The sequence below is a fragment of the Lissotriton helveticus genome, chromosome 10, assembly GCF_964261635.1.
Source record: "Lissotriton helveticus chromosome 10, aLisHel1.1, whole genome shotgun sequence".
In the NCBI taxonomy this organism is placed as follows: domain Eukaryota; kingdom Metazoa; phylum Chordata; class Amphibia; order Caudata; family Salamandridae; genus Lissotriton; species Lissotriton helveticus.
In genome coordinates, this window is record NC_136071.1 from 33,401,287 (window position 1) to 33,425,135 (window position 23,849).

Genomic DNA, 23,849 nt, shown 5'->3' on the forward strand with positions numbered 1-23,849 from the left:
CATGTATGCCTGTGATACCCAACTCTTCCTGAAGGTCGCCTCCTCTGAGGACATCAACTCCCTCAACTCGGTCTTACTGAAAACACAAAGCTGGCTGATGCGTAACCACCTGAAACTAAACGCTCTTAAAACAGAATTCCTCTTAATCGATCCACCCAAACAGTCACCAGTCATTGAAGAATGGGTGAATCAACTAACAGCTCTTAATTGCACGTCACACGTCATTGATTCCACAAGCTCATTGGGAATAATGCTAGACAAGAGTCTGAACATGCAGAAGCACATTAGTGCACCCGCCAAAGAAGCGAACTTCCAACTCCACATCTTAACCCCTTCGGCGCTCATGACGAGCTGAGCTCGCCATGAGTCGTGCCGCTCGCACGCTGATGACGAGCTCAGCTCGTCATGTAACGCGTTTTTTTTCCAAAAGCCGCATAGCGCAAAAATAACCGCCGCACGCATGCGGTTAAGGAAAATAAAACCTTTCCTCCCCTCATGTGACTTAAAGGTTACGTACGGTGCAAGCCCTAGTGATCTCTAAGCTGGATTATGGAAGTGCAATCCTTTGCGGCCTTCCTAGATCAAAGACAGCTCCACTCAGGGCTGCCCTCAACTCTGCTGCAAAGAAACAATCATATCACACCTAGAGCTGATATCCCTAAATTGTCTCCCTTACGAAGCTAGGATACAATTAAAAGCTGCATGCAATGGCACCTAAAGTCATTCAGTTCAACACCCCGATATACCTCGCTCAAAAACTGGAGCTCCTTGGTGGCTCTAGATCCTCTAGAAGTGCCAGCACACTTCTGCTCAAACCACAGAAATTCCATAAAAAGACTTACAATCGAGCCTTCTCGGGTATCGCCCTGAAGATATGGAACTCCTTACCCCCTGAAGTCAGGTGGAATCCCTCTATTGCCTTTTTCAAAAAGGAAGATAAAGCGATAGTGATGAAGACATTTTTGCCTTGGAACTGGAGCTTCCAAGGCTCTAGAGGAGACGCTAGTTGAAATGAGACCGTAAAGACTGTTTGTTGATCTGCTGGTCTTTTGTTACCTCCTCTTATTCCGTTCTCAACTGATATACTGTAAAGCGCTCTGATAGCCCCTGTGGTCATGTTCGCGACATAGACTGTATCCCTACAGTACCTTTTTCAAGTATGTATGATGTTACACCGCAAGCAAATACCACGTGGTAGGTTACAACGTGGTCGTTACAATGACCGTGTTGTTACCACGCGTGGCATTACATCGCAAGTCGTTTCTACAACTTGCGCTAGATGACGCACTGGATTTAGGAATAGTATAAATTACTATTCCTACTCCAGTTAGCGCAACAGCAAGGAATGTGTTGGACTTAAAATCCAACGCATTCCCTGGTGTTGCATGCCACCTAGCGCAAGTCGTAGAAACGAATTGCGATGTGAAGCCACGCGTGGTAATAACGCGGTCGTTGTAATGACCGCGTTTTTACCTACCTGCATGGTAACAGCAGCATTGTAAATGCTGTTTCCCCTTTTTCAAGGAAGTAAAAACGATATTGATGAAGAAACATTTGCTTTAGAATCCTAGCTTCCTTTGCTCTCGAGGACTCACAAGATCTATGTGACTATTAACCCCTCCCCTGCTGGTGACGGAACCATTCCGTCATCAGCTGCGGTCGCGCTGTGCTGATGACGGAGCGGTTCCGTCACGGCCCGCTCGGCACGCCTGCACGGCGCGGATTCCGCGCCTGCGCTGAGCGTTCCATTGAGCGGGCGGGGCCGTGACGGAACCGCTCCGTCATGAGCACAGCGCAACCGCTGGCTGGTGACGGAGCGGTTCCGTCACCAGCATGTGGCCGCCCCGCCCCCTTAGCACTGCGGCGGAATAGCCGCCGCGGTGAAGGGGTTAAGATTGTATGTTGTTTTGTTGTTCTGCTTTTTCCTCCCCGGACCCTTTCATGATTGCTAAATTGTAAAGCGCTCTGATACCCCCTGTGGTCATGTTTGCGCTATATAAAACCTTTAAAATAATGAAATTCATTGTTTAAAAAAAAAATGCCAGTCCTAGAAATGTGTGCCGGTAGGCCCCACTAGCAACCATCGCCTTAACTTGAGAACTGTAGTTGATACAAGGTGTGTTGCAATCTTCGTCCCTTATCCCTGCAGATGCTCGTCGGTGGAGTTGACTTGCGCTTGTCCTTTCGGCTGCATCCTGTGCCATTAACTGATCATCCTGGGCCCTCGGTATATGAAAAAATGTAACTATAAAACTAGATCTCATATAGGTGCTTGACTCCACAAACTCCTATTTCATAGACAGTGAAAATTTTCTAGAGTAGCTTTGAGGTAGGCGAAACGTGTCGACCACACCTTCAACCAAGACTGGAGACACTTCATCAGGTCAGCAGATGTTCTCCGTACTCCATACAAATTCATGCTGCTCATGATAAAAACATAATCTGGCAATTCTGTGGCGTGGAGCTTGTACCTCCCTGGGCTTAGCGGTGTCACTGAGTTGCTTTTCGAAACCACCGTGTGTCACCAGTTAGCCCTACCCCAAGCACAATCCATCCTTCCCATCCCTCACACAATCTTCCATGCATGCCTTTCTGTCTCCCTTATGCCTTCTTTTCTTCCACCCTCTCTCTCTGGGTGTAATTACCCCCAATCCTTTTCAATCAATCAATCAATCAAGACACTTATAAAGCTCACTACATACCCGTTAGGGTCCCAAAAGTTGTCTTGCTGGTACACTTCTTCATACCAGCCCCAACGTTGAATCTCTGCTCCTCCACTCAACATCCAAATCTAGTGCAATCCTTCTACCTTGTTCCTTTTTCCTATACTGCACATGAAGTCTCCCCTCCCTTCATCAATCCTCTTGTTTCTTCCTACAGACTCTCCGTATGGCGACCTGAGCCCCAAGCTGAAAGCCGAGCGGATCCGAGACCTGATGGAGCGTCAGAGGAACCTGCAGGAGGCGCTGAGCCTCAAGCTGAAGGAGCTGAAGAGGCTGTGCTTGCAGGAGGCTGTAAGTACCGGGGACAGGGTGGGGTCATAAAGACTGTACCCCAAGGCACCCATCTGATCGGCTCCCTCCTGTCGGCACACGGCGGCCATGCTGTCTTACTACTAGGTGCACACTGACTGTGTCGGGTGTACTGTTGACCGGTGCACGGTGACGGAGGAGCTGGTCACCTGAATTCACTATTCTGTATCCTCCGCCCAAGGTTACTCCCTTGCATCCCGTGTTGCATCCCGGGGTATAGAATGTATATTCCTGGCCATGCTTTATTTTCACCTGGAATTATCTATTTTCAATTGGAATTCTGAGTTTAGAATGAGGTGGGTGAGAGGAGGGAGGGCAAGAAAACCTATGGTGGCAGTTTATTTCAGAACATGAAGATAAGACGTAACAAAAGCTGCAGCTCTCATGTTAATCTTATGAGAAGCCAATGCTTAATTTGTGCCGGCGGTTTCCAGTACTCGGCACTGGCACTTAATAGTCAAAACCAGCGCTTGTGACAGTCAGCCACAAGGTGGAGCTGTCTGGCTAATTTAGAGATGAGCACACCAACAGTCCAGTATTAATTCTGTATACACTAAAATGACTATTACCTGCCGCCCATGCCATTCTTATAGCTTTGGGGTCCTGGAATGGTTAGTAGTTGTATTGTTACTATCACTGGCAGTATGGCAGGGGTATTGTGTGGTGCAAACTGCAGTGGCCTCCTGACAAAACCCTGGCACTTAATTTGTATTTTTTTTTTTTTAAAGTACTGTAAGAAGCACATTCTATGGTCCACACCAACGCTTGTCCTAGCAGTGACTCCCTACTTACTGACCTAGTCCCTTCTTTATGCCTACTCTGGTGAAGATGTGGCTTCGTCTTTAGGGTTTGCCCCACTTGATTCACTGGCACCACTGCTTTAGAGGAGTTCTTAGATTAAAGCATCTTTTGCTTGTGCGCCCCAATATTAAGCCTCCTCGTAAGAGGTGCTTGAGCCCATTCATAAAAGTCTGATTCAACAAACTGATGTGGCATTCTGCTTTGTGCATTAGATACTCTGCAAAAAGCTCTGGCGGGGGGCAGGTTTAAGGGATATTTAAGGGATATTGAAAAATGTTTGTAAATTGATGAGTTCATATGGTATTCTGAATTTGTCTTCCTTGTCATTTTACTGTGGTCATCATATTTATATGGACTGTAAAGTCTATTACATTTTAATTAAACTTAAAAAATAGAACATACAAACAAGTGTCTCATGCTACAAAGCTACAAAAATCAAGTTGTTCCCTCCTCCGAATCTGATGCCTCCCGCTCGCGTGAGCGCCTCCATCTCGCGGTTCTTCTACATGTGGCCACTTCTTTAGCATTGAATTAGTGAGTTAAAGTAACCCTTATAAGGACTCTTCGAGATATCATGGAATACCTTCAAGGACATGTTTCTGTTGTTTCTGTGACACCTGAATGCCGATTGGTAGAGGGAATCCTACTGCGACAGGACGAAGAACATCTCTGGTCCTCATGCACAATGCCAGACTCTTCCCGCGTACAGCGACATCCACCCAGGTGCTTCCCACCGTCGTGCAACCTCCAGTGTGGAACCCGTTGTACAATGCTACACACGGAGCCCGTAGTATAGAGTGAGGTGCCAACAAGCAACTCGCGGGGATATCGACCCAGGAGGATCCAAATGGTCAACAGCAGGCGAGAGATCGAGGAGATCCGGAGCGACTGAAGCTGCATGTGGATTGGCTACACCGTGCAGGGATCTATCACTTGTTCATCTCTCCACTGTTTACCGCTCAACGTGTGTCCGAGAAGTACCATCACGTACATGCAACGAAACCAGGATCAAGCAAACGCGCAACCTGATCTTCAAGCCGGAGGTGGAAACGAACGCTGCCATAGGGTAGAGGGTGAACTAATGAACAGTCTGCATTGATTCACACATGCAGAGAAGCAGAAGTAACACCAGTAAGTAAATGCCTCGGAGCAAAGCACCTAGGGTGTAGTTTTAACCAGTGAACAGAAGCGAACATGGATCATAAATAGATGCAGAAACAATTTGGCGAGATTGAACACAAAAGTGAAATAAGTACTGGAGTAGCGCGTTCCTGAGGGCTACGTAGAGCCTATCCTGACAATCAAATAACTACTAGGTACTTATTAGGTACACACCTCTAAGAAGGCCAACTCAAACACTGGTAATACAAAACGCAGTAGTCTGCTCTGCAATGTGGAGAAATTAGCACATTGTTGGTGATTTCTTGCAAGCCTGGGAAAAGCCAAGGTTCAAGGCTGTCCAACATTGTATTTTGGCATTTGAGAGCTTCATAACCCTTGTGAGGCCACAAAGTGCTCTGCTTTGCCACCATGCCCTTTCAGAGGACTTGTTTGCTAGTGGTTGAGGAAGCTTGGCCTATGTGGGAGGTGCAGAGTGAGGTGCGCAAGGGTCAAACGTCTTCTGACATGGTGCAGTGAATGTGGTGATGTATAAGCACGCGGTGCTTCAACTGCACATACCGACACCACCTTAGGAGTGTTCAGCATCTTGAAGTTGAGACCATCATGGGGCGCGTAGCATGTGGAGTCTAGCAGGGAGTGTGCTGGATGAAGTACCCCCAGACCAGAGACACCCAACCACACGGAACAACCATGGTGTGCATCAAACTTTGGGCTAGGGTTCGCGCCGCAAGACTCTATCAGGACTTCCAATGGACGATGATTTTAATGGACGAGCTTTAGGGCTGTCGACATGCTAGTCTGAAACAGGAAGTACTTGGAAGCTTGCTGCCCTCACGAAACAAGAACAAATGGGGCCAGCCCATCTTATTCCCCTTGATCCGATGCCTCCATGAGTCCAATATGTTCTTGTAGATCCCGGAGACACTAAATGATCGAAAAAATAGGCAAATGCTTCTGTTTTGAGCATCGTTTTCTGTTCACGATGCTCAGCCTCTTCGATTCTGAAGCAGACCCTGGTCGTCTTTGGTTCCCATTTCAGGAGCCCCTGAATTGAATTGTGTCTGATCTTTATATCCGAGGGTCTTCTGTTCCTAAATTGAAGCTGGTCCGGGCAGGCACTTCCACCAGAAAGGCCTGTTGATTCATTTTCAAACCTGAGTAGAGCTCTTGCCTCTGCAAATGTCTGAGTCTCGGTTGCTGGTATGACTGCGATAGCCCAGGGGTGACCAGCTGCGGTGCGTACAGTCCAAACAAGCATTTTCCATCTCCGATGGTAGAACGTTCTGATCTTCCTCCTGGGACGCTCTTCCGTCCGTGGTACTGGGTTAACATTTGGCAAATGTGCGCTATTACGATAACTTGGAGAGTGGGGAATCGCGCTTCAACTCTCCCCGGCACACAACACTGGTAATCCTGGATACAACCGTTGGCCTGTTTTATGGTACGGCAAAGAAACGCATGTACCGTAGACTCTAGGACCCAGGAGCGACCTGGGTCTATGCAAGAGACACCAAGGGTGTCCCAGCTTAGAAACCCAGAACTTTAGCCTGTTGTTTACTAATCTCCTATTCCAAACTTCAAGAGCTCCCTGACTTTGTGCTCTTTATATACTGTTGCCAAGTTGTTGCTTTTCGACCATGTTGCAATGCTGGAGTGTCGTTGTATGCAGCACACTTGATAAGGTGGTCAGGAAGCAAGTGGACAAACTGCTGCCTCTACAGTCTGATCAGACGTGAGTCCCTTGCTCACTTTGCCACTGGATTCAAGCAAGCCTGGCTGAAGACGGCTGAAATGCCAGAAACCGGTCCTCGGAAGCTTGTTTCCGGTCCAGGGAAGGCATGGCTTGGCAGTTCGGGCTGGACTGTTCCCATGAGGCACAGGGTCAGACTGATTTGCATATGGCCATGCCTGAACTGGGGTGGCAGAGTGGGATAAAGAACGGTGATGGATTAAACCCAGATCTTTTGACCGGGTGTGAGTGTTTGATTGGTTCAAATGCTCCGTCCATCACCGCCCCCTTTTGTACCGCCTCTACAGTCTGAAGCAGTTGTCTTGTCGACGTCTACCACAACAGTGCCTATCTGGAGTTAGGGGGCTCACTCTTCTTTTAAGGGGGCGGTGTGGTGTGGTCCAGGTGTGGTTTGAGGAGGGTCCAAGGTCTCCTTGAAGAGCTGCTTTTGGAAGGTTCCTCTGGTGCAGAGTGTTTGTGTTAAGGTACCAGTACTTTTATTTGCCGTGTAGTGTATTTGTTTTTGTTGTGATTTTGTGAACCTAGGCTAAACATTGCCTGAAAAGTGAAAAGCAGAAACATTATTTCGATCTTGCCACAGTATTAGAAAATTGCTTATACTTTTATATATATTTTTTTAACAATATATTGTTTTTTATATATGTATGTGAAATTAGTTGTGTACTTATATTATGTGTTTTTAATGACATGAAAAAGTTCTCATGAATAAAAATAACCTTGCATTCTTTTTTTAACATTTACTGTTTAGTTTATTATATAAACATTATTAGCCTTACATTGACTTATTTTGACACACATGTGATATTGATTTTATGTACTATCAATTGTCTAGGAATTTTGTTGACACATTGTCTTACCCTGTCCTAGAAATTGGAACTCACCAGGGGGTCCTTGTTACTTGCATAGATAAACATTGCCTGATCTCCACTGATTATCAGGAGGCTGTGGGTGGACACTTTGAGATGGGAAGGGTGTTTGGGAAGGTCTTGCTGTGGACATTAGGTCGGTCCCACCTGTGAACACCTCTGATGGCTCACTCAAGACCACCCCGGCAAGTTACAAACTTCTCAAATCACCCAAGACCTTCTTGAACCGGTCTTACCTTTTAAGGACCTTGAACGTCTTTATCCTTGTTAAATTTCAAATACAACATTGGTTTTAGATGGCAGAGAAGAAAAGATTAGTAGGGGTGGATCATATATTGATGACGAGGGGAGAAGTGGCAGAACAAATCTAGGGTATCCATAAACGGATACCGACCAGCTTCCAAGCGCTGTGTGTTTGGTGACTTATAAAGGCCTCGTGATGAGAGAAGATATGGGGTGGTAGCCCAAACCAGATGAGGAAGGTGAGGACCGCTTGAGACCTGAAAGTAGGATTTCTTGTAACTCGTCAATTTACACGATGAGCAGTGAGGAGAAATTAGATGAAGGGCAGACGTGGCAGAGGGAGGGGAGGACGAGGGATGACGAGCGAGGAGGCGTGGGCAGGTAACCTATGCAGAGTGGTGGGAAAGGAGCCAGGAAGGACAGGGGCTATAGTGCAGAAAAATGTAAAGATGCATTAAAACATTTGGTACTGGGCGTGTAATCGAGCTGGAGCGGCAATGTTACGACCCAGTCTTGTGCATCTGGAAGGTCTGTAGGGTGGGGAGGAGGTGATGTGGAAGCTTGTTGTGTCACTAGCAGCACCAGGTGCTCTGGCCACAGTAGACCTTACAGAATCATGTCTGAGAGTCATTTCCTGTTCTAAACCTTGTACCTGCTACAGCCTGCTAATGAATGCAAAGTGCAATATGAACTCCCTCGCCTCTGCAAGGTATGACCTTCGATGACGCCTGACAAATCCATCAGAAACCACAATACGACCTGTTCCTCCTCCCCCCTCCTGCGTTTTACCTCTCCTCATCACCACTGTGCTATGTCCCTCCAACCTGGTCTCACAGTGGTCTCACAGGCCTTGCCCTCTTACCCGAGGGCAAGGCCTGTGGTGCTGGATGGGCAGTAGCTTCCCAGTGACCCAAGATCTGCAGAAACACCTGTGGCAGTGTACTGGGCCCTCTGATTACTGCCTGCTGCTCCTGCTCTGAACCCCTCTTCCTCCACTGCCTCCTGCTGGTGGAACCAGGGATCTTAGCAGAGAAGGGGGCGTGCCCTGCCCTGGCAGATGCTGGGCATGGTAAGGGCTTTGCCATCGGGCAGCCTCACCGGATCTGACGCCGCTCTTCTTTCCTCTCACCTGGCAGGAGCTAACGGGACATGTACCGGCGGAGTACCCCCTGGAGGCGGGGGAGAGACTGCCACACATCCGCCGTCGGGTGGGAGCGGTGTACAGAATGCCAAGCCTGCAGGCCCTGAAGGGAGAGGTGAGTGTCGAATTGTGCGGAACATGATAAAGTGTGTTGGGAGCATGTGGTTGTGCGTGATGCAAGAAGCTAAGGCAGCGAAAGGGATTACCACTGCAACCAGGCATTTGTTTGAAGGAAGCTTTCACTCTTTCTGCACATACTCACCTTTTGTGTTTGCGAGCCTGAGAGAAGCTTGCACTGCTGCTCCCTACTCTGCATGTGTGTGTCATGGAAGCTTGCACTGCTGCTCCCTACTCTGCATGTGTGTGTCATGGAAGCTTGCACTGCTGCTCCCTACTCCGCATGTGCGTGTCATAGAAGCTTACACTGCTGCTCCTTACGCCGCATTTGTGTTTGATGGAAGCTTGCACTGCTCCCTATGCTACATGCGCGTGTCATGGAAGCTTGAACTGCTGCTCCCTATGCTACATGCGCGTGTCATGGAAGCTTGAACTGCTGCTCCCTATGCTGCATGTGCGTGTCATGGAAGCTTGCGCTTCTGCTCCTTACGCCGCATGTGTGTTTGATAGAAGCTTGCACTGCTGCTCCCTACACTGCAAGTGCGTTGATGGAAGCTTGCACTGCTGCTCCTTATGCTGCATGTGCGTTGATGGAAGCTTGCGCTGCTGCTCCCTACCCTGCATGTGCGTTTGATGGAAGCTTGCGCTGCTGCTCCCTACGCTGCATGTGCGCGTGACGGAAGCTGCGCTGCTGCTCCCTAAGCTGCATGTGCGCGTGATGGAAGCTTGCACTGCTGCTCCCTACCCTACATGTGCGTTTGATGGAAGCTTGCGCTGCTGCTCCCTACCCTGCATGTGCGTTTGATGGAAGCTTGCGCTGCTGCTCCCTACGCTGCATGTGCGTGTCATGGAAGCTTGCACTGCTGCTCCCTACGCTGCATATGCGTGTCATGGAAGCTTGCGCTGCTCCTCTCTACCCTGCATGTGCGTTTGATGGAAGCTTGCGCTGCTGCTCCCTACGCTGCATGTGCGTGTCATGGAAGCTTGCACTGCTGCTCCCTACGCTGCATATGCGTGTCATGGAAGCTTGCGCTGCTCCTCCCTACCCTGCATGTGCGTTTGATGGAAGCTTGTGCTGCTCCTCCCAACCCTGCATGTGCGTTTGATGGAAGCTTGCGCTGCTGCTCCCTACGCTGCATGTGCGCGTGATGGAAGCTTGCACTGTTGCTCCCTATGCTGCCTGTGTGCGTGATGGAAGCTTGCACTGCTGCTCCCTATGCTGCCTGTGTGCGTGATGGAAGCTTGCGCTGCTGCTCCCTACGCTGCATGTGCGTTTGATGGAAGCTTGCACTGCTGCTCCCTACCCTGCATGTGCGTTTGATGGAAGCTTGCGCTGCTGCTCCCTACACTGCATGTGCGCGTCATGGAAGCTTGCACTGCTGCTCCCTACGCTGCATATGCGTGTCATGAAAGCTTGCGCTGCTGCTGCATGTGCGTTTGATAGAAGTTTGCGCTGCTGCTCCCTACCGCTGCATGTGCCCGTGATGGAAGCTTGCACTGCTGCTCCCTATGCTGCCTGTGTGCGTGATGGAAGCTTGCACTGCTGCTCCCTATGTGCCTGTGTGCGTGATGGAAGCTTGCACGGCTGCTCCCGATGCTGCCTGTGTGCCTGTGTGCCTGATGGAAGCTTGCACTGCTGCTCCCTATGCTGCCTGTGTGCCTGATGGAAGCTTGCACTGCTGCTCCCTACGCTACATGTGCACGTGTATTTATTTTATATTGATGGTTTTATATACCGCGAACAAGACCCTTACGAGTATCAGAGCGCTTTACAAGTCATATGTAGAAAACAAGATGTAGCACACAAAAATATAGGTGAAACAGCTATACATAGCTTATACACGTACAACATAAGCTAGCGCAAAAAACAAAAGGACAACTATGGAGCACAAAAACATAGCTAGTAATAATATACAGTAAAAGGACAGAGCGTTCACGTGAATTTAGCCATGAGGATCGCTTTCACTTTTTTGAAGGAGGACGTGGACGGGTTCATTCTTGTTTCAGTGGGCAAAGTGTTCCAGATCCTAGGAGCCATACCAGAGAATGATCGGATATAGTTTTTTTTCTTGGCAAATCGTTGTGGTTTTAGAAGAAGAGTCTTGGCTCTCCTGGATGCTCTGATGCCCGCAGAGAGCACCAATTTCTGAGCTAGGTAATGTGGGGCGTTGTGGTAGAGGGCCTTGTGCATCATACAAGCGATTCTTAGATGAATTTTGGCTTCAAACGGTAGCCAGTTGAGGGCTCTAAGGTCTGGGGATATGTGAGAGTTTCTCTTTGAACCCGTGATGAGTCTCACAGCTGAATGGATAGTGGCTCTTAGTGGGGCTGTCGATGACCTTGGGAGGCCGCATAAGGTTACCGCCCCATATTCCACTCTAGGTATTACTAGGGCTTGAACTGCTTGTTTGAAATCGTAGGCTGGCAGAAAGGGTTTCAGTTTTCGCAGGGTCTTCAAGTGGGAGTTGGCTCCTTTTGTGGAGGCGCTGATATGCTTTTGCATCTTTAGGTTGCTGTCAAGCGTTACCCCTAGCGATTTCACTGAGTCGACGATGAGATGCTGTACTTTGAGAGCTGTTAAGTGCTTCAGCCAATCAGGATAGTGGGAGTTTTGTTAGGGGGAGCGATTAAGAGGAAATCCGTTTTGAGGGAGTTTAGTTTAAAATGGTTTTCGGCCAGCCATGTTTGGGTTATTTGTAGTGTGGAGGTGAGTGATTTGATGTCTTCTAGTGAGTGGATCTTGATGTATATTTGGGTGTCGTCTGCATACATATGGAAGTGAATCTTGGCGAGGCTGACAAGATCGGTAGGAGGTTCTATAAAAAGGTTGAAAAGGGTCGATGAGAGGGAGGAGCCTTGTGGAACTCCTAATCGGACTGGCATGGGTTTGGACAGGGATGGGTTGACCTTGAATCTTTGGGATCTATTTTGAAGGAAAGAGGCAAACCAGTTAAATACAGTTCCAAACATTCCCATTCTGTGTTTCAGGAGTTCAAGCAGGTTGCCGTGTTTGACGGTGTCAAATGCTGACGACAGGTCGATTAGGATAAGTAAACAAGCTTCATTTTGGTTTAGGATTTTTAGAACCTCGTCGTCCATTACATGTGTCATGGCTGATTCAGTACTGTGACCTGCTCGGAAGCCTGATTGAAATTGGTTAAGCAGGTTGAATTGACCAATATGGCTGTTCAGCTGTATGTTAACGCATTTTTCCAAGATTTTGGCTAGCATAGGTATGTTAGAAATCGGACGATAATTATTTAGGTCAGAGGGGTCAGCTGTTGTTTTCTTTAGGATAGGCGACACCGGACCTGTTTTCAGGATGTCTAGAATGCATCCTTGAAGGAGGGACGTATTTATGATCTTGGTCTAGAGAGGTAATAACAGAGGAATGAAGTCTTTTAAGTAATTAGCCGGGAGCGGGTCTGTGAAATGATTGGAGGGTTTCAGAGCGGTCAGCGTCTTTAATATGGAATCTTCACTGCAAGTGTTGAAGTGGGACTAAGTTGCGTTGTTTTTGAGTTTGAATTTTGGGAGGACGTTAGTTTGTGCATCAGCCCGGGGCAAAGATGAGTTCTTTTCCATGTCTGAGATGGATAAGAGGTCCTAGAGTAGATCTGACTTTATGGATTCTGTTTTAGAAGCGAAGAAGGAGGCAAATTCATCACCATTGGGTAGATTAAGAGGGCTCGCGTTAGGGAGACTGGGTACGCTCTTGGTTTGGGTTTTGATAAGATCAAATAGCTTTTTGGGGCGGTTCTTGGCTTGGTCTAGTTGAGTCCTGAAGAAGTCGGTTTTAGATTTTCTAATCTTTTTAAAATAGGAGTTTCTGGCGATTCTTAGAAGCTTGAGGTGGTCAGTTGAGGGTGCGGCTCTCCAACATCATTCAATTAATCTGAGAGAGCGTCTGTCTTCATTAAGCCTCCCATCATACCAAGGTTTTGAGTCTTTTGTGGAAGTTTTTATCAGTTGAAGTGGGGCTATTTTATCTAGTAGGTTGTTCATGGAGTGAAAGTAGTGATTGGTCAGCCCCTGGACATCGGCTAGGTCTTCCGGGGGAGATAGAAGGTTTGAATTAGCTGATGTTATAGGGTCAGATCTGATGTTTTTCAGGTTTCTCTTCCAGCTCTTAGTTCTCAGGGGTTGTGTTGGGAGTCGTTTAACCGTTTCCAAGACTTGGAATGTAATGATGTGATGGTCAGACCAGTCGCAGGGGAGGATCGAGTCGAGCTGTGTGGAGTCCACTTAAGAGATTACTAGGGCGAGAATTGCACCTTTGTCGTGTGTAGGGCTGTTACATATTTGGTTGAGATAGAGGTCGGCAAGGAAAGCTTTGAGGCACGTGATGGAAGCTTGCACTGCTGCTCCCTATGCTGCCTGTGTGCGTGATGGAAGCTTGCACTGCTGCTCCCTATGCTGCCTGTTTGCGTGATGGAAGCTTGCACTGCTGCTCCCTACTTTGCATGTGCGTTGATGGAAGTGTGCACTGCTGCTCCCTACGCTGCATGTGCGTGTCATGGAAGCTTGCACTGCTGCTCCCTACGCTGCATGTGCGTGCCATGGAAGCTTGCACTGCTGCTCCCTACGCTGCATGTGCGTGTCATGGAAGCTTGCACTGCTGCTCCCTATGCTGCCTGTGTGCGTGATGGAAGCTTGCACTGCTGCTCCCTATGCTGCCTGTTTGCGTGATGGAAGCTTGCACTGCTGCTCCCTACTTTGCATGTGCGTTGATGGAAGTGTGCACTGCTGCTCCCTACGCTGCATGTGCGTGTCATGGAAGCTTGCACTGCTGCTCCCTACGCTGCATGTGCGTGCCATGGAAGCTTGCACTGCTGCTCCCTACGCTGCATGTGCGTGTCATGGAAGCTTGCACTGCTGCTCCCTACGCTGCATGTGCATTGATGGAAGCTTGCACTGTTGCTCCCTACGCTGCATGTGCATTGATGGAAGTGTGCACTGCTGCTCCCTACGCTGCATGTGCGTGTCATGGAAGCTTGCACTGCAGCTCCCTACGCTGCATGTGCGTGTCATGGAAGCTTGCACTGCTGCTCCCTATGCTGCATGTCCATGTGATGGAAGCTTGCACTGCTGCTCCCTATGCTGCCTGTTTGCGTGATGGAAGCTTGCACTGCTGCTCCCTACGCTGCATGTGCGTGTCATGGAAGCTTGCACTACTGCTCCCTACGCTGCATGTGCGTGTCATGGAAGCTTGCACTGCTGCTCCCTACGCTGCATGTGCGTGTCATGGAAGCTTGCACTGCTGCTCCCTATGCTGCATGTGCGTGTCATGGAAGCTTGCACTGCTGCTCCCTATGCTGCATGTGCGTGTCATGGAAGCTTGCACTGCTGCTCCCTACGCTGCATGTGCATTGATGGAAGCTTGCACTGCTGCTCCCTATGCTGCCTGTTTGCGTGATGGAAGCTTGCACTGCTGCTCCCTACTTTGCATGTGCGTTGATGGAAGTGTGCACTGCTGCTCCCTACGCTGCATGTGCGTGTCATGGAAGCTTGCACTGCTGCTCCCTACGCTGCATGTGCATTGATGGAAGCTTGCACTGCTGCTCCCTACGCTGCATGTGCGTTGATGGAAGTGTGCACTGCTGCTCCCTACGCTGCATGTGCATTGATGGAAGCTTGCACTGCTGCTCCCTATGCTGCATGTGCGTGTCATGGAAGCTTGCACTGCTGCTCCCTATGCTGCATGTGCGTGTCATGGAAGCTTGCACTGCTGCTCCCTATGCTGCATGTGCGTGTCATGGAAGCTTGCACTGCTGCTCCCTATGCTGCATGTGCGTGTCATGGAAGCTTGCACTGCTGCTCCCTACGCTGCATGTGCATTGATGGAAGCTTGCACTGCTGCTCCCTACGCTGCATGTGCGTTGATGGAAGCCTGCACTGCTGCTCCCTACGCTGCATGTGCGTTGATGGAAGCTTGCACTGCTGCTCCCTACGCTGCATGTGCGTTGATGGAAGCTTGCACTGCTGCTCCCTACGCTGCATGTGCATTGATGGAAGCTTGCACTGCTGCTCCCTACGCTGCATGTGCGTGTCATGGAAGCTTGCACTGCTGCTCCCTACGCTGCATGTGCGTGTCATGGAAGCTTGCACTGCTGCTCCCTACGCTGCATGTGCGTGTCATGGAAACTTGCACTGCTGCTCCCTATGCTGCATGTCCATGTGATGGAAGCTTGCACTGCTGCTCCCTATGCTGCATGTCCATGTGATGGAAGCTTGCACTACTGCTGATGTGGGCAACAACCTGTTTGAGATGTGTATGGCCTAAGAGTTTTGCAGTGTGAATCTTTTCTGGATACATATTTGATCAATTTCCAAGTGAAAACTTACTGTGAAAGGTTTACCCAGGGCTCTGAAAACACCTGCATTCCCATAGTGTTTAAAGAAAATAAAAAAGGAGTCCCCTAAAGGCAAGCAATGTCAGCAGTGGAAGGATACAAGTCAACCAATCATAACACTGAACCCTAAATGTGCCTGAGCTGGACTAACACAAGAATCGAGAAAAAGGTCAATAAATCAAAGGACTTAGGTGGCCAACAAAGCCATCCATTCATGATCAAGGGCTTGACCCGAAGCCCACTCCATGTGTATTAGAAACAATAGGGCTGGCCACAGCAGCTTAAGCTGTGTGTAGAGGAGACCTAATAACAGCCACAGCAGTGCTAAGACTCATTCCAATAAAAAGACTGAGAAGGTGGAACGCAAAAAGACTAGGTGTGAGCCTACAATTATTCAAATTGATTTAACATCATTCCAAAGATTTAATTGATTTCTGCTGCCTTTGCCAATACCTGCGTTATTGACAGCTTGAACCAGGAGAGGATGTGGTGTAACGGCCAGAGCTGCTGACTTTGGAGCTGGAGATCCAGGTTCAAGTTTTAGTATCAGCTCAACATCCTGTGATTCTGGGCAAATCACTTAACCACCCCATGCCTATTATTTCAATTCAAAGAGACTAAGGCTCTCTTTACGCTTCACTATTACTTTATAAATACATTTATTTCCACCTTATTCAACTTCAAAATACTATTTCAGTGCACTTTGAAATACAGGCAGATTTTTTTTGACTACTTTGCTGGAGGGTCTAATTTAAGCATTTTCACGTACCCTAACGCCGAGCATGTAAGCTGTGTGAAAAGAAATGCCAGTTGCTTCTAAAATAACAAGTTCCTTTTAAACTGGAAAGATGCATAGAATGAAAGGGTGAGGAATCCAGTATGGTCTCCTGTGTGCTAGTTGTGCAAGTTTCCACTGAAAGTGGGCTCTGTGAGACGTTATTTCCAAATTGTAATAGTCTGTAGTAGCTAGAGAACAAAACACAAACAGGGCTGAGGCAAGAATTACTAATAGTGGCTTGACTGAATGGCGATGGTGCTAGAAAACCAGGAAGTGTGCCCCTCTCCACGTACTATTGGGTAAAACCCAAACACATTCACAAAAGAAGATTGGAATTAGCACAAATCAATTATAAATCTCATTAAAGTTCATTCGATCATAAGTTGTCCGCGATAGTTGGTAGAAAAAGCAGGTCCAAATTTTTCTTGTAGTCGCAAAACTTGTTCTTTATTGAAAAATATATTCAGTTTTTCATTTTTCATTGATAAATAGAGGTCTGCGAAGCTTCGAGCACGGATGTTCACTGCACTTTAGCTGCCACCCTGCCACTCAACGCCTTCATCTGCATCACTTTCATCGTATTAAGATGATTACCTAGGCACTATATTTATTTGTGTCGCAGACATCTCTTTATCAATGAAAAACGAACAAACAACATATATATAACTTTAAGCCCTGAAGAACGCTCGCATGAGACGAAACGCGTTGGCTAAATAAATTGTGTGACCATTGAATTTTAACAACTGAATATATTTATCAATAAAGAACAAGTTTTGCGACTACAAGAAAAATTTGGACCTGCTTTTTCTACCAACTATTATAGACATTGTATGATCTAATGAATGTTAATGAGATTTATAATTGATGTGTGTTAATTCCAATCTCCTTTTGTAGTCTGTAGTAGCTGTATAGTTAATAAGAGAACCTTGCCTTTCTGCAACCCACACTGTGCCTGGTGTGTTTGCATAGGGAAGCTTGCTGTTCTGTGTGTGTGTGTGTGTCGCTTGTATTGTTTACCCTTCTGCACCTGCTGTTTGTGTGTGCAAGGGAAGCTTTCCTTACCCTGAGTTATGTGTGTGTCATGTGAGAAGTCTGCACTGCTGATACCCTTGTACTGCCCTCTTTATGGTTGAAAGCTTGCACAGCTGCTGTGTCCACTCCAGTGTGTTTGTGTGATTGTGCTGCAGTGTTCCTTTAACAGAGGCCAATGTCGCGTGTGTCTTTTCCTGTCCCCGCCCACAGGACCTGCACCTGGAGGAGCTGGACCGAGAGTTCACCATGCAGCAGCAGATCGTGGAGGCGGCCAGGAAGCTGGTGGTGTCGGCTGACCTGAACGCTGAGCAACGGCGGAAGAGGAAGCAGGTGTATGCGGATGCGCTGAAGCGGCTGCAGGACCTGGAGGAGCAGGCCAACGAGTATCGGGCCCGACTGGGCAAGAAACCGCTGCAGCGGGTCTCTCAGATCCTGCAAGGTGCGGGAACCAGGGCTTGGACAGGGAGGAGCGGGAAAGGACAGAGTTAGTAATGGAAACAAATGTGCTTTGAGAACTCTCCATTGTTGGTGGAGGTGAACTGGGAGGAGGACGACCTCTTGGCAGGCAGATGATAGGCTGCTCAGGTCAAATGTACTATTTCTAACAAACGAGGGAGGGAGAGAAAACAAGTGGATTCAGTCTCCCCAAGTATAGTACGAAAACAAAGTGGAATCCACTAGGGCTGTATGAGATGGTCCCTATTGTGGTGGGGAACACTCAGTGTAGTTTAAATACCCCTCACCAACAGGCCCCTTGGTGTCATGCTTCATCATCGGGGTCTTCGCACCCCTCTACGGGATGCGGCGTGCTGCGACCGACGACTACGTGGGAGCACTTTTCGTTGGACTATGTGTGGATGTGTGTAGGGTAAAGGACGTATGTGAGTAGTGAGTTTAAAGTGAGTGAGGGTTAAAAAAATACCTGGCTCATGGGGTAGGAAAAAAAAATCTTTATTCAGCCCCTGGCTGGTATTGTTAAAAAGGTGCAGTGAGAGGTTTGTGAGTGTATGATTAAGTACACCAACCTCGTTTGTGCGTCGTCTACATGGACATGTTTCGGAGTTCAAAGCCTCCTTCTTCAGGATGGGAATTTGCACATAGACCCACCTTACTCGCATGTATTTATATGTCAAAGTGTATTATACAAAAATTAGAAAAATGTGAGCTAAAGGTGTAATGTACCTAGTCACTGAATCATTAACGTAGTCTTTTTGCCCAATCTGCAAGTGGTGAATACTCAATGTACAAGGGTAGAGTGCCTCATGAGCCTTTAGCGTTTTTAGGAGGGTTCCATCAGGCACAATTGGGTGATGGTTATCTGGACGAAATTCGACCTCCTCCCCTCAACGCGGCTCCGATGATGAAGGTCAAATGTACTCCAGGGACCCCTCATACATACATGCCAACAGACCCAAATCAGGAGGTAATCGCGATTCTTTGAGCCAAAAAAGACCTTCTTTTAGCTGTCTCCTGCTTAAAATTACCTAATTACTTCTGCTTCAATAGAAGACAATGCGGAAAATGCACCCCCCCTTTTTTTTGTCTTTTTCCTGAATCTCCCATTTTCCTTTTTCTAAAATGTTGGCTTATGTACTCTTGGCCGCACTGCAGTAGTATTGGTACACCTCATCTCTGGTTATTGCACTCAATATAACAATACCACAACGTCCCACTAAGACTATATAGTAACCATGCCTGGCAATATACCCGATTACTTCAGGATACTCCCAATTTTTAAAGGCCTCCATAGCTTTATGTTCGAGGCATATGGGCTGCAGACCACACACTATAGCATTAGCTCACCATCTGGTGGTGCGCCCGGATGATTACACTTTGTTGTTGTCTTGGAAGAGTCTTTGTCTGTTGGGTGACTCCTCCCTTAGATCGTAGTCCGCATGGGCATCGACTCCATCCTCAGATTGGTTTTTTCCGCCATCGGGCTCGGATGTGTTCATCATTCGGTCCCGTTACCCTGTGAGATGGTCCCTTTCTGGGTATCTCCAAGGTGAAACCAGGCATCCCCGGCGTCTGTGGGGGGCCGTTGTAGAGATGAGGCAAGCTTAATGCCCAGAGTTGCCGAGTGTGTTCCCTGGTTAGAGTAGGCACCGAGGCAAGAATTGTCGAGTCCGCTGACCCTGGTCCACTACCCTGCCGCGTCGGGAATTGAACCCTGGTCCCGGGCCGTTCTCTGCTTAAGGGTCTGCTGCCTCTAACCAGTGAGCCACACCACTCCACTTACAGGGGATGCACCACCCCCCGATAAAGAGTCTAAGCTTTTGGATGCTTCAGGGAAACGCACCATCTCACAAGCAGCGAATATATGGAGGATTGCTAACACCCAAGCCCTGTTAGCAAGATATGATCGAGCTCATTATGATGAGTTAGAGTCACTCACGCTACACCTGCCGGAACAATATAAGACTAGGGCTTCTGACCTAATACAGGAAGGCAAGGTTATAACAAATACCTCCATAAGATGCGCACTAGACACTGCAGACACAGCAGCTAGAGCAGTAAATACAGGGGTACTGTTGCGCAGACGTGCATGGCTACGCATCTCTGGGTTCAAACCAGAAGTACAAGCCACTATATTAAACCAACCATTTGACCGACGGCATCTTTTCGGCCCAGCAGTGGACAGTGCACTAGAAAAGATGAAAAAAGATACGGATACGGCAAAATCAATGGGACCTTTACAAACGCAAACCCATAGACCTTCATTTCGTCGCTCCTCATATAGGGGCGCCTCTAAAGGTTTCCAAACTGATAACACCTCCTCGTCTTACAAAGCGCCCAACCAAACCTCACCCAGCAAGGGATGGTATAGAGGAGGGTATAGAGGAAACAACAATAAGGGCAGAGGTAGAGGCAACAACAATCGTAACGCCTCTACCCCCAATAAGTGACTTTCCTTCCATACCCCCAGACCATTCCACTCCTGTCGGGGGGAGATTAGAACTGTTCCTACCTGTCTGGAACTCCATCACCACAGACGGGTGGGTGAGACAAATAATTTGGTCAGGTTATTGCCTGGAGCTCACTTCCACTCCTCCACCAATACCACCCAGACAGCGTCCCATGTCACAGGAACACCTCATACTGCTAAGACAAGAGGTGGAATCTCTACTGCAAAAGAATGCAATAGAACCAGTCTCAAAACAGCATCAAAACACAGGGGTTTACTTTCTTTATTTTCTCATACCCAAAAAGGACGGTCCCTCAGACCTATTCTAGATCTAAGGCCCCTGAACCTGTACATACAATCAGACCACTTTCATAAGGTCACACTACAACAGGTTCTACCGTTGCTAAAGAAAGGGGACTTCCTTGCCACATTAGACCTCAAGGACGCCTACTTCCACATTCCCATTCATCAATCTCACAGAAAGTACTTACGGTTCGTTCTAGAAGGTCAACACCACCAATTCAAAGTACTTCCTTTCGGAGTAACTACAGCACCTCGAGTGTTCACAAAGTGTCTAGCAGTGGTAGCTGCACACTTAACAAAGGACAACATTCATGTCTTCCCATATCTGGACGACTGGTTAATAAGATCAAAATCATACAACCAATGTGTGCAACACACGCATCAGACGATCTGTCTGCTGCACAAACTAGGATTTACAGTAAATCAACAAAAAAAGTCACATCTCCAACCGTCCCTCTCTCAACAGTATCTATATATACACTTACAAGGCAATAGCATACCCCAACCCAAATATGCACAATCTCATCAAAAGATTCCAGCCACAACACTCACTACAAGCTCGAGTGTTCATGCAACTAATAGGAATGATGGCGTCTTGCATTTTCATAGTACCATATGCAAGACTACAAATGCGCCCCATACAAGAATGCTTAGCAAGTCAATGGAATCAGGCTCAGCAATAAATAACAGATCTGGTGGTGGTAGACGACCGGACATATCGCTCTCTGCAATGGTGGAACACCAAAAACCTTTCCAAGGGCCGGCTGTTTATAGAGCCTGTTCCACAAATAATACTAACTACAGACGCATCTCTCACAGGATGGGGAGCGCATTTACAAAGACACACAGTACAAGGTACATGGACACTGCAACAAAAACTACTCCACATAAATCATCTGGAGTTACTAGCGATTTATCGTGCTCTAAAATCGTTTCAACATTACCTGTCAAACAAAACTGTACTAGTCCGGACGGACAATAGGACAGCAATGTACTACATTCAAAAGCAAGGAGGGACACACTCCCTACAGCTCTCCCGGCTGGCGCAGAGCATATGGAGGTGGGCTATTCCTCAAAACATTTTTCCGCTAGCAGAACATCTACCAGGAGTACACGATCAAGTGGCAGATCTGTTAAGTCGTCAGAGACAACAGATACACGAATGGGAACTTCATCCTCAAGTTCTTCAGCCATTTTTTCAAATGTGGGGTCAACCAGAGATAGATCGGTTTGCTACACATCACAACTCCAAATGCTCAAGCTTCGCCGCCAGATACCCACACCCATTATCCAAAGGCAATGCGGTATGGTTGAACTGGTCAAACAAATTTGCGTACGCTTTTCCACCTTTCCCACTAATTCCATTAGTGGTACGCACGCTACAGCAACATTCTCTCACATTGATTCTCATAGCACCAACGTGGGCAAGACAACCATGGTACACCACGCTGCTAGACCTCTCAGTAGTACCACATCACAAATTAAAACACTCCCCACATCTACTGACCCAGAACCATGGAGAGATTGTGCATCCAGACCCAATGCAGCTCAATCTAGCGATCTGGCTTCTGAGGTCTTAGAATTTGGATATCTAAATGTAGCGCCTGATTGCATGAATGTCATTAAAGAAGCAAGACGTCCTACCACTAGAGCATGCTACGCAGCAAAGTGGAAAAGGTTTGTTGTGTATTGCACAAATAACCACGTCAACCCATTAGATGTTTCCATACAAAACATCATATGCTATCTGTTACATCTGCAAATGTTTAACTTAGCGTACTCTTCAATCCGGTTACATCTCGCTGCTATAGCAGCATATCTCCAAAACAGACAACATTTGTCATTGTTTAGAGTACCTGCAATCAAAGCGTTTATGGAAGGACTCAATAGAATAATTCATCCCAGAATCCCACCCTCTCCAGTATGGAATTTAAATATTGTCCTCACCAGACTTACGGGTCCACCTTTTGAACCATTACATACGTGTGAATTACAGTTTCTTACATTTAAAGTTGCTTTTCTAGTAGCAATTACCTCACTGAGGAGAGTAAGTGAGATCCAGGCATTAACAATTCAAGAACCATTAATACAACTTCATCACAATAAACCGGTTCTTAAAACAAATCCAAGGTTTCTGCCAAAGGTTATTTCACCATTCCACCTCAACCAATCTATTGAGCTGCCAGTATTTTTTCCCCAACCGCAAACGGTTGCATAAAGAGCTCTACATACATTAGATGTAAAAAGAGCACTTCTCCACTACATTGATAGGACAAAACCATTTCTTAAGAGTAAAGAACTGTTTGTGTCCTTTTCACCTCCACATAAGGGCAATCCTATTTCTAAATCAGGCATTGCAAGATGGATTGTTAATTGCTTTCAGATTTGTTACCAGAAAGCAAAACGCACTTATCCATTCCTCCTTGGGCTCATTCTACCCGTAAGTTAGGAGCATCTATGGCATTCCTAGGAAATATACCATTAGATGACATCTGTAAAGCAGCTACATGGTCTACTCCGCACACATTTACAAAACACTACTGTGTAGATGTGCAGGCAAAACAAGCAAGTGTGGGCCAGGCTGTACTCAAAACATTATTTCAAACTACTGCAACAGATACGGGTGGTCGCCGCTAAGGGAGAAACTGCTGTGCAATCGATGCAATAGTGTGTAGTCTGCAGCCCATATGCCTCGAACGGAAAATGCTACTTACCAGTATGCATCTGTTCTTGGCATGTAGGGCTGCAGAACCACACACGCCCACCTGCCTCCCCGGCTACCTGTATCTGTTCCAGTATTATCTTATTTAGATACACAATACATGGTCATCTTTATCTTTATTCATACAAACTCCATAATTTGCCCAGTGGCGAAAACAATCTGAGGATGGAGTCGATGCCCATGCGCACTACGATCTAAGGTAGGAGTCACCCAACAGACAAAGACTCTTCCAAGACAACAACAAAGTGTAATCATCCGTGCCCACCACCAGATGGTGATCTAATGCTATAGTGTGTGGTTCTGCAGCCCTACATTACAAGAACAGATGCATACTGGTAAGTAGCATTTTCCTTTTTTGCATTCTCTGTCCTAAAAGCGCCTCTTCGATGCTAATGAATGGGAAAAACAAATCCCTCCGCCCAATTTATTTTTCAAGATCTCTATCTTTCCTGCATCTAAATGTTATGTTATGCTGGGTTGGGTTGGATGAGTGACAGCACTTCAATGCAGAGGTGTTTTTAAAGTAACAGGCGGTACCATGCGCAATACAGACTGTAGGAGGAGTCACATTACCTCGTGACTCGAAAGACTTCTTTGAAGAATAACAAGTTGCAAACATCCAAGCCCAACACTAGATGGCAGGAGTATGCTAAGCATATGAATTTATAGCCCTCCACTCTATGA

General features: G+C 47.3%; 1 protein-coding gene across 1 annotated transcript in view; it reads left to right on the plus strand.

Annotated features, from left to right (window-relative positions):
• The window catches only part of CCDC120 (coiled-coil domain containing 120), a 180,258-nt gene that overhangs the window by 126,817 nt on the left and 29,592 nt on the right, over window positions 1–23,849 (plus strand). The window contains exons 5-7 of the mRNA XM_078664666.1: window positions 2,881–3,014; window positions 8,951–9,070; window positions 17,446–17,674. Coding sequence (XP_078520792.1) covers window positions 2,881–3,014; window positions 8,951–9,070; window positions 17,446–17,674 — 483 coding nt within the window. The remainder of the gene's footprint in view (window positions 1–2,880; window positions 3,015–8,950; window positions 9,071–17,445; window positions 17,675–23,849) is intronic.